This window comes from Rutidosis leptorrhynchoides, chromosome 9 (assembly GCF_046630445.1).
Source record: "Rutidosis leptorrhynchoides isolate AG116_Rl617_1_P2 chromosome 9, CSIRO_AGI_Rlap_v1, whole genome shotgun sequence".
Taxonomy (NCBI): domain Eukaryota; kingdom Viridiplantae; phylum Streptophyta; class Magnoliopsida; order Asterales; family Asteraceae; genus Rutidosis; species Rutidosis leptorrhynchoides.
Window position 1 is genome coordinate 240,293,379 of NC_092341.1, and position 21,432 is coordinate 240,314,810.

General features: G+C 37.0%; 1 protein-coding gene across 1 annotated transcript; it reads left to right on the plus strand.

Annotated features, from left to right (window-relative positions):
* Positions 1-20,566: 20,566 nt before the first annotated feature.
* On the plus strand, positions 20,567-21,073 carry LOC139868627 (uncharacterized mitochondrial protein AtMg00810-like). The gene has a single exon (XM_071856960.1). The coding sequence runs from the start codon at positions 20,567-20,569 to the stop codon at positions 21,071-21,073; it is 507 nt and encodes a 168-aa protein (XP_071713061.1).
* The last annotated feature ends 359 nt before the right edge of the window (positions 21,074-21,432 follow it).

Here is a 21,432-nt window from a genome sequence, read left to right on the forward strand (position 1 = left end):
TTTGAACATACTTTAATATATATGTATATATTGTTATAGGTTCGTGAATCAACAGTGGCCAAGTCTTACTTCCCGACGAAGTAAAAATCTGTGAAAGTGAGTTATAGTCCCACTTTTAAAATCTAATATTTTTGGGATGAGAATACATGCAGGTTTTATAAATGATTTACAAAATAGACACAAGTACGTGAAACTACATTCTATGGTTGAATTATCGAAATCGAATATGCCCCTTTTTATTTAGTCTGGTAATCTATGAATTAGGGAACAGACACCCTAATTGACGCGAATCCTAAAGATAGATCTATCGGGCCTAACAAACCCCATCCAAAGTACCGGATGCTTTAGTACTTCGAAATTTATATCATATCCGAAGGGTGTCCCGGAATGATGGGGATATTCTTATATATGCATCTTGTTATTGTCGGTTACCAGGTGTTCACCATATGAATGATTTTTATCTCTATGTATGGGATGTGTATTGAAATATGAAATCTTGTGGTCTATTGTTACGATTTGATATATATAGGTTAAACCTATAACTCACCAACATTTTTGTTGACGTTTTAAGCATGTTTATTCTCAGGTGATTATTAAGAGCTTCCGCTGTCGCATACTTAAATAAGGACAAGATTTGGAGTCCATGCTTGTATGATATTGTGTAAAAACTGCATTCAAGAAACTTATTTTGTTGTAACATATTTGTATTGTAAACCATTATGTAATGGTCGTGTGTAAACAGGATATTTTAGATTATCATTATTTGATAATCTACGTAAAGCTTTTTAAACCTTTATTGATGAAATAAAGGTTATGGTTTGTTTAAAAATGAATGCAGTCTTTGAAAAACGTCTCATATAGAGGTCAAAACCTCGCAACGAAATCAATTAATATGGAACGTTTTTAATCAATAAGAACGGGACATTTCACTTGGGCCATGGTATTCCACCATGTAAGCGCGCCATCAGAAAGCGTGCAAGATGCAAATGTCGTTTTGTTAGCTTCCGAACAATTGCTAACCCTGAATACCGATTCCAACTTTTCGAACCATCTGGTGAGACCAACTGGTCCCTCGGTGCCGCTGAAGTTATGCGGTTTGCAGCTCTGGAATTCCTTGTAAGTACACCCATCTCGGACGAGTGGAACGACAGGCGGTGGTACAATTGGAGGGTTCCTTTCTGCTAGAGCAGCAGCAACACGTTCGTTAATCATGTCCTCAATCTGGGCGGCGGTAGGCGTGGTTCTTCCGTTAGCCATGGTATTCTAAACAAAAATTTTGACCCAAGTCAAAATCCAGCATGCAAGTAGTAGTAATACAGTATATAGTGACTAACATGGAATCAAAACATCACATGTTATTAAATAATGCATCTAGGTACAAATACCACAGAATCATCGTACAGCAATGTAAATAGAACATCGTGCAAGAATTAAATAACGCAAAGTTCCATTCATTAATAATAATAAGTTTCATACATCTGAATAAGTTCGTACAATACATATGAAATACATGAAACTATATCTAGATTACATCATGAAATCTAAATACAAGGTCCTACGGTGAAGGCGGGTGAACTGCTCCTCGAGCCAACTGCTCCTCGAGCTCAGTGACTCGAGCTCGGAGAGTCTCAATCTCCCTCATCAGTTCCTCGTTAGAGGGAGCTGGTGGGGCAGGCGGTGCAGGTAGGGCGGGTGGTGCGGGTGGTGCCGGTGGTGCTGATGTAGATGGTCCAGCTCCGGATGTAGACGGCACGTCCCTAGATGTAAGTGGTGCGTATCTGAATCTAGGTGGTACGGTTCCAGGAATAGTCAATACGTAACGGGGAACCTTACGTATCTGTGGGTCGGCAGGGTATGGCACAACTCGTTTACGAGCAGTAACCCTACGTCGATGGCCAAAAGCATCAGTAAAAGCACGACCTCCATTCACCCCTGGAATGACGGTGCCATCGAAACGGTACCGCTTCTTCGGCGGGGTGGAGGGTGCCTGAATAGGTCTATCGGCAGGATCCTCATCATCGCTGGAGTCGTCAGATGAGGTGTCGTCTGAAGGAGCATCGGTGGAAGACCCGTCGTCTGAATCATGTGGTGGTGACGCGGGTGGCGGAGGTGGTAATCCGAAATGTCCGAAAGCGGCCAACATCTGTCGGTGTCGGCCTGGCGTAATCACGGCTAGGCGTCCGTCGGGAGTGCGTCGGCAAGGTGTGCGCCAGTGATTACGGAAGGGACCTTTTCCGAACTCCGCGGGGATCTCCATACCACCAATGTAAGCCAGTTGCCTCGGGGGTCTGGAAGCAGACGCTGGGGCAGGTGCGCTAGAGCTAGCTCCAGAAGTAGAAGCGCCGGGATCGCCAGTGGGTGTCGGGGCCGGAATATCGGCAGCAGCAGCAGCAGGTGCAGCAGTAGGTGGAACAACGGGGTCTGAGCCTGTACTGCCCGGAATATCAACAGGTGGAACGTCCGACATCTGAACAAGGAAAAGTAAATTTTCCATGTCAGTATGTCATAAAGCAAGCAAATAATAGGCCAACAGTTTAAATCATGTATAACAGTAACTATCATGGCAATAACAGTAATTCGTATGAAAGTAGCATACAATCGAAAGCAAGTAATATCATACAGTAGTGATATCACGTAGTAGCATACGGCATATAGCAGTAACAGTAAGCAGTAGCATGCAGTAAATACAGCGGAAACAAGTAAACTAGCAAGTTGTAGATTAGTCCTATTAGTGAATCCTACTCGGGTCGGTCTTAGACTCACTAATGCATCCTAATTCCCTACAACCAACGCTCTGATACCAAATGTGATGCCCCGTACAAAACCATCGTGTACGAATCATCAACAACAGGATCATTACAAGGTTAAGTACTATATGCTGTAAATAAAGAAGTTGCATTCATTATAAAAAGGTGATGTCATAACCGACATCAAATGTTTTACATTTCAAAACATGCTTCGCTAAGTAGAAGCAATAAATAAGTGTACGTGACCCCAATGGTTGTTACATAACATAGTTTCAAAAGTAAACAAGTTTGAATGCAAGATAAGTAGTCATGCGATAACAACTCTAAGCAGCGGGTTCTACAACACGACAAGTAAGACAGCGGAAGCAACCTCAAGCACCTGAGAAATACATGCTTAAAAACGTCAACACAGAGGTTGGTGAGCTATAGTTTAAGTATAACAGTATGTAAGGTAGGCCACGAGATTTCAGTGCTACAAAGAGCGTTTCAAAACAGTATGGTAAAGTATATGTTAACCGTGGGCACTTGGTAACTAACTTAACGTTTAAAATACCCCCTGAAAGTACACTTGGCGAGTGCGTATGTTTACGAAGTATTAAACACTCGTTAACTGCTAGCGCTACTAGCCTGAGTGGGGATGTCAAACCCTATGGATCCATATCTAAGATTCGCGTTCACGGTTCAAAAAAACCGATGATTAAACGTTACCGAGCTAAAGGGAATGTTTATGCCGTTGTATAACCCACACATATATAAGTTTTAGTACTCGTGCCTAGTATGTAAAACATAAAATCCGCATGTATTCTCAGTTTCCAAAATAAGTTAAAGTAAAAAGGGAATGCTATAACTCACAATGATAGTAGTAGCGGTAAAGTAGTAGTCGGGAAAATGGTGTGCAAGTAACGGTCCAAATGTCCTCAACCTAAGTCAAATAGTACTAAGTCAGTAAGTCGTCTCAAAAGGTTTATAATTATGTAATTAAGGTCATAAGGGTCATCATCAATCATCATTAAACAAAAGGTAACAAGTAAGGTTCGTTTATGAAAGTAGTTTAAAACAAGGTCTGACTTCAGTCAGTCACCACGGCCTCTACCCTTACTGAATTAAGGTGAGACCAGTGGCCATGGCTCCGTCTATGAGTCCCTTAAGTGTGGTAAAATTTACAGAAGCAAACTCATCTTGGTTTGACCGTGGCGACGGTCTAAGTGCGAGTAGGTCAGAAATTTCTGCACAACGTTAAAGGACATAGTGACGATCGGAGGGCCATAAATCCTAAACCGTAACTCGGATTAAGACGAGTTCTATATGAAAAGTTATCTACTCAAAAAGTTCTATCTAAAAATCAAGGTTAGAACAGCCCAGGTCCACGGGTCTGTTCCATAAATATCTGAACAGAAACTTTTGGACAGAAACAGTGGGTTTTAGGTGAGTTCCGGTGTCTTGGTGCTTGATGCTCATCATGGTTCTCATCCTTGATGCGTATAGCTTCAAGTGTACAACTCGTTGATGTGTTAACATCATCTTGACCAAGGTTTGTCCATCATAACTCAAGTGCAAGTCTAAGACATGAAGATCAACTCATTTAAGTGTTGTAAGTGTTTTGATGAACCAAAGTTACATCAAAGTCTTAGATTTAGCACATACATGAAATGTAAAAGTAATACAACTAAAATTTGACAATTATAACACAAGTGTGAGTCTCAAGACATGTAGATCAACTCACTTAAGAGTTGTATGAGGTTTGATGAACCAAAGTTACATCAAAGTCTTAGTTTCAACACTTACATGAACTTTAGAAGTAAAAACAAGTTATAAACTTAAATTATCAACTAGTAAAGTGTATGTAAACTTTATAGCTTTTGTTTATGACAAATTAAGAAGACCATAAGCTAGATAACTTGAATCTTTCAAAGGTATTTGAAGTTGTAACTAGTAAGTTACACTTCTATGTTCTTGAAACTTATAAGTTAACTTTTAAGTTCAAGAAAATTATGAGATCAAGTCTAACTTGTAGTACTTGACCAAATAAACTAACAACATGTAAATAAAGTGCATAAATGAAGTAGTAACTTAAGTAAATAAGAAAATGATTCATAGTTGCTCATACTTTTAAAGGTTCAACCAAAGTTGATCTTTAAGTGAAGTAATTTCAAAGTTACTTCAAGAACTACAAGTAATGAGTTTATACAACTATGAACTTTAATTTTTTTTTTTTTTTGAAACAAAATATGTAGAACATAACTAGATAGATTATGTTCTTGAATGTTCTTGTTATAACAAGATAAAGATGAAGAAATCAAACTATTAAGTTTGCTTCTTGAAAGCTAGAAAGTAAGTAACAACTAGCAAGAAATCAACACATGTAAACAAAGATTAAAACAACAAAGCATGTTGATGATTAATGTGTCTTATGGTTCGGTTTTGTTAAGCAAAGAAGGAGAGAAAAAGTCTTCAACTTACTTGCAAGAACTAGAGAAAGTTGAGAGAAAGTTTGAGAGGATTTCAAGTGTGTGTTTTGAGAGAATGAAACAAGAGTGAAGTAAGTGAGCAAGTGAGTGAAAAAAAAGATTTTTGAACCCTTTTACTCCATGGGTGCCGTCGGTTCAGCAGCTCACCAAGGATGGGTGAGTTGTTTGTTGGTCACTAAGGTGTTAAAGCTTCAAAAGGTGGTTAATGAAGGGCCATGCATGGGGATAACAAGTCAACTAGATTCCAATTGAACAAACTAACTAGTTAACCTACAAACTAATACTTACAAGTGCTAACATGGGCTAGTTAATCCATAATATAAGTAGGGTGGGCTTACACAAGTCCATTAACACTAAAATGCCCAAGTTTGTAAGTAGTTAGCAAGTAATCCAATAAAAGTCCAACTTGAGCCCAAGTAACTAACTAATAGCTTTAGTTAATTAAAATGATTAATAAAACTTAATCATGAATGCAAATAATATTTAAAAATATTATTCGTGAAGTTTCGTGTGTCGCAGAGACGTTCCGGGCCATAAAAAGTCAAGTACGGGCAATTAAGGCAACATGTAAATGTAATAACATACATTCGTTTAATCACACGTATTAATAATAATAATTATTAATAAATAAATGTTGGAAATTCCAGGGTCGTTACATTACCCACCTGTTAAAGAAAATTTCGTCCCGAAATTTAAGCTGAGGTAGATGGAGGAGTCGGGAAAAGGTGAGGATACTTTCGCATCATTTGATCCTCTCGCTCCCAAGTAAACTCAGGTCCTCGCTTGGCATTCCATCGTACTCGTACAATCGGAATCTTGTTGCGTTTCAAAGTTTTGATCTCACGATCCATAATTTCAACAGGTTCTTCCACAAAGTGGAGTTTGTCGTCAATAGTAAGTTCTTCTAATGGTATGATAAGTTCGGGTGCAGCAAGACACTTCTTCAAGTTCGATACATGGAAGGTAGGATGAACTGAGCTCAATTGTGCTGGTAGATCCAAACGGTATGCAACGGGTCCAACACGTTCCAATATTTCAAAAGGACCAATGTATCGTGGGTTTAACTTTCCACGTTTTCCAAAACGGATCACACCTTTCCAAGGTGCAACCTTTAACATTACACGATCACCAACGTTGAATTCAAAGTCTTTACGTTTAAGATCGGCATAACTCTTTTGGCGATCACGGGCTATCTTAAGTCTAGCTTGAATCTGAGCAATCTTCTCCGTCGTTTCGTGGACTACCTCGGGTCCGGTGATTTGCTTTTCGCCTACTTCGGCCCAACAAATAGGAGATCGGCACTTACGGCCATACATGAAATGTCCCGTTCTTATTGATTAAAAACGTTCCATATTAATTGATTTCGTTGCGAGGTTTTGACCTCTATATGAGACGTTTTTCAAAGACTGCATTCATTTTTAAAACAAACCATAACCTTTATTTTATAAATAAAGGTTTAAAAAGTTTTACGTAGATTATCAAATAATGATAATCTAAAATATCCTGTTTACACACGACCATTACATAATGGTTTACAATACAAATATGTTACATCGAAATCAGTTTCTTGAATGCAGTTTTTACACAATATCATGCAAACATGGACTCCAAATCTTGTCCTTATTTTAGTATGCAACAGCGGAAGCTCTTAATATTCACCTGAGAATAAACATGCTTTAAACGTCAACAAAAATGTTGGTGAGTTATAGGTTTAACCTATATATATCAAATCGTAACAATAGACCACAAGATTTCATATTTCAATACACATCCCATACATAGAGATAAAAATCATTCATATGGTGAACACCTGGTAACCGACAATGACAAGATGCATATATAAGAATATCCCCATCATTCCGGGACACCCTTCGGATATGATATAAATTTCGAAGTACTAAAGCATCCGGTACTTTGGATGGGGTTTGTTAGGCCCAATAGATCTATCTTTAGGATTCGCGTCAATTAGGGTGTCTGTTCCCTAATTCTTAGATTACCAGACTTAATAAAAAGGGGCATATTCGATTTCGATAATTCAACCATAGAATGTAGTTTCACGTACTTGTGTCTATTTTGTAAATCATTTATAAAACCTGCATGTATTCTCATCCCAAAAATATTAGATTTTAAAAGTGGGACTATAACTCACTTTCACAGATTTTTACTTCGTCGGGAAGTAAGACTTGGCCACTGGTTGATTCACGAACCTATAACAATATATACATATATATCAAAGTATGTTCAAAAATATATTTACAACACTTTTAATATATTTTGATGTTTTAAGTTTATTAAGTCAGCTGTCCTCGTTAGTAATCTACAACTAGTTGTCCACAGTTAGATGTACAGAAATAAATCGATAAATATTATCTTGAATCAATCCACGACCCAGTGTATACGTATCTCAGTATTGATCACAACTCAAACTATATATATTTTGGAATCAACCTCAACCCTGTATAGCTAACTCCAACATTCACATATAGAGTGTCTATGGTTGTTCCGAAATATATATAGATGTGTCGACATGATAGGTCGAAACATTGTATACGTGTCTATGGTATCTCAAGATTACATAATATACAATACAAGTTGATTAAGTTATGGTTGGAATAGATTTGTTACCAATTTTCACGTAGCTAAAATGAGAAAAATTATCCAATCTTGTTTTACCCATAACTTCTTCATTTTAAATCCGTTTTGAGTGAATCAAATTGCTATGGTTTCATATTGAACTCTATTTTATGAATCTAAACAGAAAAGTATAGGTTTATAGTCGGAAAAATAAGTTACAAGTCGTTTTTGTAAAGGTAGTTATTTCAGTCGAAAGAACGACGTCTAGATGACCATTTTAGAAAACATACTTCCACTTTGAGTTTAACCATAATTTTTGGATATAGTTTCATGTTCATAATAAAAATCATTTTCTCAGAATAACAACTTTTAAATCAAAGTTTATCATAGTTTTTAATTAACTAACCCAAAACAGCCCGCGGTGTTACTACGACGGCGTAAATCCGGTTTTACGGTGTTTTTCGTGTTTCCAGGTTTTAAATCATTAAGTTAGCATATCATATAGATATAGAACATGTGTTTAGTTGATTTTAAAAGTCAAGTTAGAAGGATTAACTTTTGTTTGCGAACAAGTTTAGAATTAACTAAACTATGTTCTAGTGATTACAAGTTTAAACCTTCGAATAAGATAGCTTTATATGTATGAATCGAATGATGTTATGAACATCATTACTACCTTAAGTTCCTTGGATAAACCTACTGGAAAAGAGAAAAATGGATCTAGCTTCAATGGATCCTTGGATGGCTCGAAGTTCTTGAAGCAGAATCATGACACGAAAACAAGTTCAAGTAAGATCATCACTTGAAATAAGATTGTTATAGTTATAGAAATTGAACCAAAGTTTGTATATGATTATTACCTTGTATTAGAATGATAACCTACTGTAAGAAACAAAGATTTCTTGAGGTTGGATGATCACCTTACAAGATTGGAAGTGAGCTAGCAAACTTGAAAGTATTCTTGATTTTATGAAACTAGAACTTTTAGAATTTATGAAGAACACTTAGAACTTGAAGATAGAACTTGAGAGAGATCAATTAGATGAAGAAAATTGAAGAATGAAAGTGTTTGTAGGTGTTTTTGGTCATTGGTGTATGGATTAGATATAAAGGATATGTTATTTTGTTTTCATGTAAATAAGTCATGAATGATTACTCATATTTTTGTAATTTTATGAGATATTTCATGCTAGTTGCCAAATGATGGTTCCCACATGTGTTAGGTGACTCACATGGGCTGCTAAGAGCTGATCATTGGAGTGTATATACCAATAGTACATACATCTAAAAGCTGTGTATTGTACGAGTACGAATACGGGTGCATACGAGTAGAATTGTTGATGAAACTGAACGAGGATCTAATTGTAAGAATTTTTGTTAAGTAGAAGTATTTTGATAAGTGTCTTGAAGTCTTTCAAAAGTGTATGAATACATATTAAAACACTACATGTATATACATTTTAACTGAGTCGTTAAGTCATCGTTAGTCGTTACATGTAAATGTTGTTTTGAAACCTTTAGGTTAACGATCTTGTTAAATGTTGTTAACCCAATGTTTATAATATCAAAAGAGATTTTAAATTATTATATTATCATGATATTATGATGTACGAATATCTCTTGATATGATATATATACATTAAATGTCGTTACAACGATAAACGTTACATATATGTCTCGTTTCAAAATCATTAAGTTAGTAGTCTTGTTTTTACATATGTAGTTCATTGTTAATATAATTAATGATATGTTTACTTATCATAATATCATGTTAACTATATATATAACCATATATATGTCATCATATAGTTTTTTTACAAGTTTTAACGTTCGTGAATCACCGGTCAACTTGGGTGGTCAATTGTCTATATGAAATATATTTCAATTAATCAAGTCTTAACAAGTTTGATTGCTTAACATGTTGGAAACATTTAATCATGTAAATATCAATCTCAATTAATATATATAAACATGGGAAAGTTCGGGTCACTACAGTACCTACCCGTTAAATAAATTTCGTCCCGAAATTTTAAGCTGTTGAAGGTATTGACGAATCTTCTGGAAATAGATGCGGGTATTTCTTCTTCATCTGATCTTCACGCTCCCAGGTGAACTCAGGTCCTCTACGAGCATTCCATCGAACCTTAACAATTGGTATCTTGTTTTGCTTAAGTCTTTTAACCTCACGATCCATTATTTCGACGGGTTCTTCGATGAATTGAAGTTTTTCGTTGATTTGGATTTCATCTAACGGAATAGTGAGATCTTCTTTAGCAAAACATTTCTTTAAATTCGAGACGTGGAAAGTGTTATGTACAGCCGCGAGTTGTTGAGGTAACTCTAGTCGGTAAGCTACAGGTCCGACACGATCAATAATCTTGAATGGTCCAATATACCTTGGATTTAATTTCCCTCGTTTACCAAATCGAACAACGCCTTTCCAAGGTGCAACTTTAAGCATGACCATCTCTCCAATTTCAAATTCTATATCTTTTCTTTTAATGTCAGCGTAGCTCTTTTGTCGACTTTGGGCGGTTTTCAACCGTTGTTGAATTTGGATGATCTTCTCGGTAGTTTCTTGTATAATCTCCGGACCCGTAATCTGTCTATCCCCCACTTCACTCCAACAAATCGGAGACCTGCACTTTCTACCATAAAGTGCTTCAAACGGCGCCATCTCAATGCTTGAATGGTAGCTGTTGTTGTAGGAAAATTCTGCTAATGGTAGATGTCGATCCCAACTGTTTCCGAAATCAATAACACATGCTCGTAGCATGTCTTCAAGCGTTTGTATCGTCCTTTCACTCTGCCCATCAGTTTGTGGATGATAGGCAGTACTCATGTCTAGACGAGTTCCTAATGCTTGCTGTAATGTCTGCCAGAATCTTGAAATAAATCTGCCATCCCTATCAGAGATAATAGAGATTGGTATTCCATGTCTGGAGATGACTTCCTTCAAATACAGTCGTGCTAACTTCTCCATCTTGTCATCTTCTCTTATTGGCAGGAAGTGTGCTGATTTGGTGAGACGATCAACTATTACCCAAATAGTATCAAAACCACTTGCAGTCCTTGGCAATTTAGTGATGAAATCCATGGTAATGTTTTCCCATTTCCATTCCGGGATTTCGGGTTGTTGAAGTAGACCTGATGGTTTCTGATGCTCAGCTTTGACCTTAGAACACGTCAAACATTCTCCTACGTATTTAGCAACATCGGCTTTCATACCCGGCCACCAAAAATGTTTCTTGAGATCCTTGTACATCTTCCCCGTTCCAGGATGTATTGAGTATCTGGTTTTATGAGCTTCTCTAAGTACCATTTCTCTCATATCTCCAAATTTTGGTACCCAAATCCTTTCAGCCCTATACCGGGTTCCGTCTTCCCGAATATTAAGATACTTCTCCGATCCTTTGGGTATTTCATCCTTTAAATTTCCCTCTTTTAAAACTCCTTGTTGCGCCTCCTTTATTTGAGTAGTAATGTTATTATGAATCATTATATTCATAGATTTTACTCGAATGGGTTCTTTGTCCTTCCTGCTCAAGGCATCGGCTACCACATTTGCCTTCCCCGGGTGGTAACGAATCTCAAAGTCGTAATCATTCAATAATTCAATCCACCTACGCTGCCTCATATTCAGTTGTTTCTGATTAAATATGTGTTGAAGACTTTTGTGGTCGGTATATATAATACTTTTGACCCCATATAAGTAGTGCCTCCAAGTCTTTAATGCAAAAACAACCGCGCCTAATTCCAAATCATGCGTCGTATAATTTTGTTCGTGAATCTTCAATTGTCTAGACGCATAAGCAATCACCTTCGTTCGTTGCATTAATACACAACCGAGACCTTGCTTTGATGCATCACAATAAATCACAAAATCATCATTCCCTTCAGGCAATGACAATATAGGTGCCGTAGTTAGCTTTTTCTTCAATAACTGAAACGCTTTCTCTTGTTCATCATTCCATTCAAATTTCTTCCCTTTATGCGTTAATGCAGTCAAGGGTTTTGCTATTCTGGAAAAGTCTTGGATGAACCTTCTGTAGTAACCAGCTAGTCCTAAAAACTGGCGTATGTGTTTCGGAGTTTTCGGGGTTTCCCACTTTTCAACAGTTTCTATCTTTGCCGGATCCACCTTAATACCTTCTTTGTTCACTATGTGACCGAGGAATTGAACTTCTTCCAACCAAAATGCACACTTTGAAAACTTAGCGTACAATTCTTCCTTCCTCAATACTTCTAACACCTTTCTCAAATGTTCACCGTGTTCTTGGTCATTCTTTGAGTAAATAAGTATGTCATCAATGAAAACAATGACAAACTTGTCAAGGTATGGTCCACACACTCGGTTCATAAGGTCCATGAACACAGCTGGTGCATTAGTTAAACCAAACGGCATGACCATAAACTCGTAATGACCGTAACGTGTTCTGAAAGCAGTCTTTGGAATATCATCTTCTTTCACCCGCATTTGATGATACCCGGAACGTAAGTCAATCTTTGAATAAACAGACGAGCCTTGTAGTTGATCAAATAAGTCGTCGATTCTCGGTAGTGGGTAGCGGTTCTTGATGGTAAGTTTGTTCAACTCTCGGTAGTCGATACACAACCTGAATGTACCATCTTTCTTCTTGACAAACAAAACAGGAGCTCCCCACGGTGATGTGCTTGGTCGAATGAAACCACGCTCTAAAAGTTCTTGTAATTGGCTTTGCAGTTCTTTCATCTCGCTGGGTGCGAGTCTGTAAGGAGCACGAGCTATTGGTGCAGCTCCTGGTACAAGATCTATTTGAAATTCAACGGATCGATGTGGGGGTAATCCCGGTAATTCTTTCGGAAATACATCGGGAAATTCTTTTGCAATGGGAACATCATTGATGCTCTTTTCTTCAGTTTGTACTTTCTCGACGTGTGCTAGAACAGCATAGCAACCTTTTCTTATTAGTTTTTGTGCCTTCAAATTACTAATAAGATGTAGCTTCGTGTTGCCCTTTTCTCCGTACACCATTAAGGGTTTTCCTTTTTCTCGTATAATGCGAATTGCATTTTTTGTAACAAACGATCTCCGCTTTCACTTCTTTCAACCAGTCCATACCGATTATCACATCAAAACTTCCTAACTCTACTGGTATCAAATCAATCTTAAATGTTTCGCTAACCAGTTTAATTTCTCGATTCCGACATATATTATCTGCTGAAATTAATTTACCATTTGCTAATTCGAGTAAAAATTTACTATCCAAAGGCGTCAATGGACAACTTAATTTAGCACAAAAATCTCTACTCATATAGCTTCTATCCGCACCCGAATCAAATAAAACGTAAGCAGATTTATTGTCAATAAGAAACGTACCCGTAACAAGCTCCGGGTCTTCCTGTGCCTCTGCCGCATTAATATTGAAAACTCTTCCACGGCCTTGTCCATTCGTGTTCTCCTGGTTCGGGCAATTTCTAATAATGTGGCCCGGTTTTCCACATTTATAACAAACTACATTGGCATAACTTGCTCCGACACTACTTGCTCCGCCATTACTCGTTCCGACACCATTTGTTCCTTTCGTTCTATTAACCCCTGGTCCGTAGACCTCACACTTCGCCGCGCTATGACCATTTCTTTTACACTTGTTGCAAAATTTGGTGCAGAACCCCGAGTGATTCTTTTCACACCTTTGGCATAGCTGCTTCTGATTGTTGTTGTTGTTGCGGTTATTATTGTTGTTGGGATGATTGTTGTAGTTGCTGTTGTTGTTGTTGTTGTTGTTGTTGTTGGGCCGTTTGTTGTAGTTGCGATTGATGTTGCGATTGTTGGGATAATTGTTGCGATTATTGTTGTAATTGCTGTTGTTGTTGTATTGGTGATTCTTATCACCGCTTTCCTCCCACTTTCTTTTGACTTGCTTCACATTGGCCTCTTCAGCAGTCTGTTCTTTAATTCTTTCTTCAATCTGGTTCACGAGTTTGTGAGCCATTCTACATGCCTGTTGTATGGAGGCGGGCTCGTGTGAACTTATATCTTCTTGGATTCTTTCCGGTAATCCTTTCACAAACGCGTCGATCTTCTCTTCCTCATCTTCGAATGCTCCCGGACACAATAGGCACAATTCTGTGAATCGTCTTTCGTACGTGGTAATATCAAATCCTTGGGTTCGTAACCCTCTAAGTTCTGTCTTGAGCTTATTGACCTCGGTTCTGGGACGGTACTTCTCGTTCATCAAGTGCTTGAATGCTGACCACGGTAGTGCGTACGCATCGTTTTGTCCCACTTGCTCTAGATAGGTATTCCACCATGTTAACGCAGAACCTGTGAAGGTATGCGTAGCGTACTTTACTTTGTCCTCTTCAGTACACTTACTTATGGCAAACACCGATTCGACCTTCTCGGTCCACCGTTTCAATCCGATCGGTCCTTCGGTTCCATCAAATTCCAAAGGTTTGCAGGCAGTGAATTCTTTGTAGGTGCATCCTACACGATTTCCTGTACTGCTAGATCCAAGGTTATTGTTGGTATGTAGCGCAGCCTGTACTGCGGCTATGTTTGAAGCTAGAAAAGTACGGAATTCCTCTTCATTCATATTCACGGTGTGTCGAGTAGTCGGTGCCATTTCCTTCAAAATAGTTAAATGGAACAAGTTAATCATACAGAATATTAAGAGTAGTTAATAGTATTTTGTAGCATAATATGAACTCATTTATAAAAGCTTTTTCTTCATATTAGCGTTTTATAAGTTTAAATTCGGGTAGTACCTACCCGTTAAGTTCATACTTAGTAGCTAATATACAATTCAACTACTACAATTCTATATGAAAAACTGATTATAATAATATTTCGCGTTCAAACTTTTATACAATATTTTACAAACTTACAATACCGCTTATTTTACATAAAGCATAAAATATAGCACACAATAACTTTGATACAAGATAGTTGTGAAGATAATTCTAGCTAGTACACAAGTCGTTCAGCAAAGGCAATAAAGACACGTAATTCATACGTCCAGAAACAAGTCATGCATTCTGGTTTTACTAGGACTACTTCCCATCCTTGGTCTTGTGCAACATAACCGTTATGGCCGTTGATAAGACAGCGTGTTGTAACGTCGTCAAAGGGACGAGGGTTACGTAATGTCCAACAGTCCCGTAATAATCTAAAAACCTCATTTCTTACCCCAATTACCGACTCCGTCACTTGTGGAAACGTTTTGTTTAATAGTTGTAGCCCGATGTTCTTGTTCTCACTTTGGTGAGAAGCGAACATTACTAATCCGTAAGCATAACATGCTTCTTTATGTTGCATGTTAGCCGCTTTTTCTAAATCACGAAGTCCAATATTCGGATATATTGAGTCAAAATAATTTCTTAACCCGTTGCGTAAAATAGCATTTGGGTTCCCCGCAATATATGCGTCAAAGTAAACACATCGTAACTTATGGGTTTCCCAATGTGATATCCCCCATCTTTCAAACGAAAGTCTCTTATAAACCAAGACATTCTTGGAACGTTCTTCGAATGTCTTACAAACTGATCTCGCCTTAAATAGTTGTGCCGAGGAATTCTGGCCGACTCTAGACAAGATTTCATCAATCATGTCTCCGGGTAGGTCTCTTAAAATATTGGGTTGTCTATCCATTTTGTGTTTTTAAACTGTAAAATAGACAAGAGTTAGATTCATAAAAAAAATACTTATTAATACAAGCAATTTTTACATATATCATAAAGCATAAGAACACTATATTACATATATTACACCACACGAATACAACTATCTTATTCCGACTCGCTCGTTTCTTCTTCTTCGGTTTTGGTTCGTTTTGCCAAGTTTCTAGGGATATATGATGTTCCCCTAATACGAGCCGTCGTTGTCCACATTGGTTTAGAAAAACCTGGTGGTTTAGAGGTTCCCGGGTCATTGTTACAACTTAAGGACTTCGGGCATTGACGATACATATAACGTTCATCGGGGTTGGAATTAGATTTCTCTATTTTTATGCCCTTTCCCTTATTATTTTCTTTTGCCTTTTTAAATTCAGTTGGGGTAATTTCTATAACATCATCGGAATTCTCGTCGGAATCCGATTCATCGGAGAATTGGTAATCCTCCCAATATTTTGCTTCCTTGGCGGAAACACCATTGACCATAATTAACCTTGGTCGGTTGGTTGAGGATTTTCTTTTACTTAACCGTTTTATTATTTCCCCCACCGGTTCTATTTCTTCATCCGGTTCCGATTCTTCTTCCGGTTCCGATTCTTCTTCCGGTTCCGACTCTTCTTCCGGTTCCTCTTCGGGAACTTGTGAATCAGTCCACGAATCATTCCAATTTACATTTGACTCTTCATTATTATTAGGTGAGTCAATGGGACTTGTTCTAGAGGTAGACATCTATCACATAATATCAAACACGTTAAGAGATTAATATATCACATAATATTCACATGTTAAAAATATATAGTTTCCAACAAAATTTGTTAAGCAATCATTTTTCAAGTAAACACGGTCGAAGTCCAGACTCACTAATGCATCCTAACAAACTCGATAAGACACACTAATGCAAAATTCTGGTTCTCTAAGACCAACGCTCGGATACCAACTGAAATGTCCCGTTCTTATTGATTAAAAACGTTCCATATTAATTGATTTCGTTGCGAGGTTTTGACCTCTATATGAGACGTTTTTCAAAGACTGCATTCATTTTTAAAACAAACCATAACCTTTATTTTATAAATAAAGGTTTAAAAAGTTTTACGTAGATTATCAAATAATGATAATCTAAAATATCCTGTTTACACACGACCATTACATAATGGTTTACAATACAAATATGTTACATCGAAATCAGTTTCTTGAATGCAGTTTTTACACAATATCATGCAAACATGGACTCCAAATCTTGTCCTTATTTTAGTATGCAACAGCGGAAGCTCTTAATATTCACCTGAGAATAAACATGCTTTAAACGTCAACAAAAATGTTGGTGAGTTATAGGTTTAACCTATATATATCAAATCGTAACAATAGACCACAAGATTTCATATTTCAATACACATCCCATACATAGAGATAAAAATCATTCATATGGTGAACACCTGGTAACCGACAATGACAAGATGCATATATAAGAATATCCCCATCATTCCGGGACACCCTTCGGATATGATATAAATTTCGAAGTACTAAAGCATCCGGTACTTTGGATGGGGTTTGTTAGGCCCAATAGATCTATCTTTAGGATTCGCGTCAATTAGGGTGTCTGTTCCCTAATTCTTAGATTACCAGACTTAATAAAAAGGGGCATATTCGATTTCGATAATTCAACCATAGAATGTAGTTTCACGTACTTGTGTCTATTTTGTAAATCATTTATAAAACCTGCATGTATTCTCATCCCAAAAATATTAGATTTTAAAAGTGGGACTATAACTCACTTTCACAGATTTTTACTTCGTCGGGAAGTAAGACTTGGCCACTGGTTGATTCACGAACCTATAACAATATATACATATATATCAAAGTATGTTCAAAAATATATTTACAACACTTTTAATATATTTTGATGTTTTAAGTTTATTAAGTCAGCTGTCCTCGTTAGTAATCTACAACTAGTTGTCCACAGTTAGATGTACAGAAATAAATCGATAAATATTATCTTGAATCAATCCACGACCCAGTGTATACGTATCTCAGTATTGATCACAACTCAAACTATATATATTTTGGAATCAACCTCAACCCTGTATAGCTAACTCCAACATTCACATATAGAGTGTCTATGGTTGTTCCGAAATATATATAGATGTGTCGACATGATAGGTCGAAACATTGTATACGTGTCTATGGTATCTCAAGATTACATAATATACAATACAAGTTGATTAAGTTATGGTTGGAATAGATTTGTTACCAATTTTCACGTAGCTAAAATGAGAAAAATTATCCAATCTTGTTTTACCCATAACTTCTTCATTTTAAATCCGTTTTGAGTGAATCAAATTGCTATGGTTTCATATTGAACTCTATTTTATGAATCTAAACAGAAAAGTATAGGTTTATAGTCGGAAAAATAAGTTACAAGTCGTTTTTGTAAAGGTAGTTATTTCAGTCGAAAGAACGACGTCTAGATGACCATTTTAGAAAACATACTTCCACTTTGAGTTTAACCATAATTTTTGGATATAGTTTCATGTTCATAATAAAAATCATTTTCTCAGAATAACAACTTTTAAATCAAAGTTTATCATAGTTTTTAATTAACTAACCCAAAACAGCCCGCGGTGTTACTACGACGGCGTAAATCCGGTTTTACGGTGTTTTTCGTGTTTCCAGGTTTTAAATCATTAAGTTAGCATATCATATAGATATAGAACATGTGTTTAGTTGATTTTAAAAGTCAAGTTAGAAGGATTAACTTTTGTTTGCGAACAAGTTTAGAATTAACTAAACTATGTTCTAGTGATTACAAGTTTAAACCTTCGAATAAGATAGCTTTATATGTATGAATCGAATGATGTTATGAACATCATTACTACCTTAAGTTCCTTGGATAAACCTACTGGAAAAGAGAAAAATGGATCTAGCTTCAATGGATCCTTGGATGGCTCGAAGTTCTTGAAGCAGAATCATGACACGAAAACAAGTTCAAGTAAGATCATCACTTGAAATAAGATTGTTATAGTTATAGAAATTGAACCAAAGTTTGTATATGATTATTACCTTGTATTAGAATGATAACCTACTGTAAGAAACAAAGATTTCTTGAGGTTGGATGATCACCTTACAAGATTGGAAGTGAGCTAGCAAACTTGAAAGTATTCTTGATTTTATGAAACTAGAACTTTTAGAATTTATGAAGAACACTTAGAACTTGAAGATAGAACTTGAGAGAGATCAATTAGATGAAGAAAATTGAAGAATGAAAGTGTTTGTAGGTGTTTTTGGTCATTGGTGTATGGATTAGATATAAAGGATATGTTATTTTGTTTTCATGTAAATAAGTCATGAATGATTACTCATATTTTTGTAATTTTATGAGATATTTCATGCTAGTTGCCAAATGATGGTTCCCACATGTGTTAGGTGACTCACATGGGCTGCTAAGAGCTGATCATTGGAGTGTATATACCAATAGTACATACATCTAAAAGCTGTGTATTGTACGAGTACGAATACGGGTGCATACGAGTAGAATTGTTGATGAAACTGAACGAGGATCTAATTGTAAGAATTTTTGTTAAGTAGAAGTATTTTGATAAGTGTCTTGAAGTCTTTCAAAAGTGTATGAATACATATTAAAACACTACATGTATATACATTTTAACTGAGTCGTTAAGTCATCGTTAGTCGTTACATGTAAATGTTGTTTTGAAACCTTTAGGTTAACGATCTTGTTAAATGTTGTTAACCCAATGTTTATAATATCAAAAGAGATTTTAAATTATTATATTATCATGATATTATGATGTACGAATATCTCTTGATATGATATATATACATTAAATGTCGTTACAACGATAAACGTTACATATATGTCTCGTTTCAAAATCATTAAGTTAGTAGTCTTGTTTTTACATATGTAGTTCATTGTTAATATAATTAATGATATGTTTACTTATCATAATATCATGTTAACTATATATATAACCATATATATGTCATCATATAGTTTTTTTACAAGTTTTAACGTTCGTGAATCACCGGTCAACTTGGGTGGTCAATTGTCTATATGAAACATATTTCAATTAATCAAGTCTTAACAAGTTTGATTGCTTAACATGTTGGAAACATTTAATCATGTAAATATCAATCTCAATTAATATATATAAACATGGGAAAGTTCGGGTCACTACAATACAACGCTTCGAAAGGTGCAGCATTAATGCTAGAGTGATAACTGTTGTTGTACGAGAATTCGGCGAGTGGCAAATGCCTTTCCCAGGCCTTTCCAAAATCAATAACACATGCACGCAACATGTCCTCTAAGGTCTGAATCGTTCGTTCACTTTGCCCGTCAGTCTGAGGATGATACGCAGTACTCATGTCGAGACGAGTTCCCATGGCTTCTTGCAAAGAACGCCAAAATCTAGAAGCAAAACGGGGATCGCGATCGGAGATGATCGATAAAGGTACACCATGACGAGATACAATCTCTTTGATGTACAGCTGCGCAAGTCTTTCCATTGTATCAGTTTCCTTCATCGCTAGAAAGTGTGCAGATTTGGTAAGGCGGTCAACAATAACCCAAATAGTATCGCATCCGCCCACCGTCTTCGGCAGCTTAGTAATAAAATCCATTGTGATCCTTTCCCACTTCCATTGTGGGATTTCCGGCTGTTGAAGTAACCCAGAAGGTCTCTGATGTTCGGCCTTAACTTTCGAACAAGTCAAACACTTCCTAACATAAGTTGCAACGTCCTTCTTAAGATTCGGCCACCAATACTGTTCTTTAAGGTTGTGGTACATTTTACCCGCTCCAGGATGAATCGAATATCTCGACTTGTGTGCTTCATGTCTACTTATTACAGGTATCCGGATCATGTCTACTTATTACAGAAATCCTTATATGGCCTTAAACAGGCCCCACGTGCTTGGTTTCAGCACTTTGCAGGTTATGCTCAGAGGATCGGCTTTCACCAAAGCCGCTGTGATACTTCTCTTTTTATCTATCGACAGGGAAACGATATTACGTATCTACTTTTATATGTTGATAACATTGTCTTTACAACTTCTTCCACAAGTTTACTTTAGCAGGTTATCTCTTCATTACATAAGGAATTTGTCATGACTGATTTGGGCCCGTTAAACTACTTTCTTGGGATTCACGTCACTCGTACTGCATCTGGCCTATTCCTCTCACAGAAACAGTACGCTGCCGAGATTATTGAACGAGCTGGTATGCCTACATGTCATCCCTGCAGGACCCCGGTTGAGCCGGGTGCCAAACTTACTAGTCATGGCCCTTCTGTCAAGGACCCGACTCTATATCGGAGCCTTGCCGGTGCATTACAGTATCTCACGTTTACTCGACCAGATATTTCATATGCCGTTCAGGAGATCTGTCTCTTCATGCATGACCCTCATGAGCAGCACATACATGCCCTCAAACGGATTATTCGGTACATTCAGGGAACTATAGAACTTGGTCTCCAGTTATATGCATCTTCTCCCACCATATTGGTCGCTTACTCTGATGCTGATTGGGCAGGTTGCCCAACTACTAGACGATCTACCTCAGGCTATTGTGTTTTTCTCGGTAACAACCTTCTATCATGGTCTTCTAAGCGGTAACCCACGCCCTCTCGCTCCAGTGCAGTAGCAGAGTATCGTGGGGTCTTCTAATTCTTTAATTAACAAAAGTTTCTTGATCTTAGATGATTACTTGGAATGGATTAGAAAGCTTGGAAGTAAACTAGTAAACTTGAAAGGATTTTCGAAGTGTTCTTGAAGTGTTCTTCCTAAGATGATTATAGCTTGATTCTTGAAGTAATTTTTGATGAAGATGATGATTAGCTACTGAAAAAATTCTTTCATAAGTGTGTGTGTGTGTGTGTGTTGAGAGAGAATTAGAAAGAGAATTGGAAGTGAAATGGAGTGAATGATGAGTGGTAAGTGGTGAGTGGTGAGTGGGGTTAAAAGGAGTTCTAGTT

Bases quoted from the DNA above. Each gene is read 5' to 3' on its own strand.
- LOC139868627 (XM_071856960.1), top strand. From the start codon at position 20,567: ATGACTGATTTGGGCCCGTTAAACTACTTTCTTGGGATTCACGTCACT.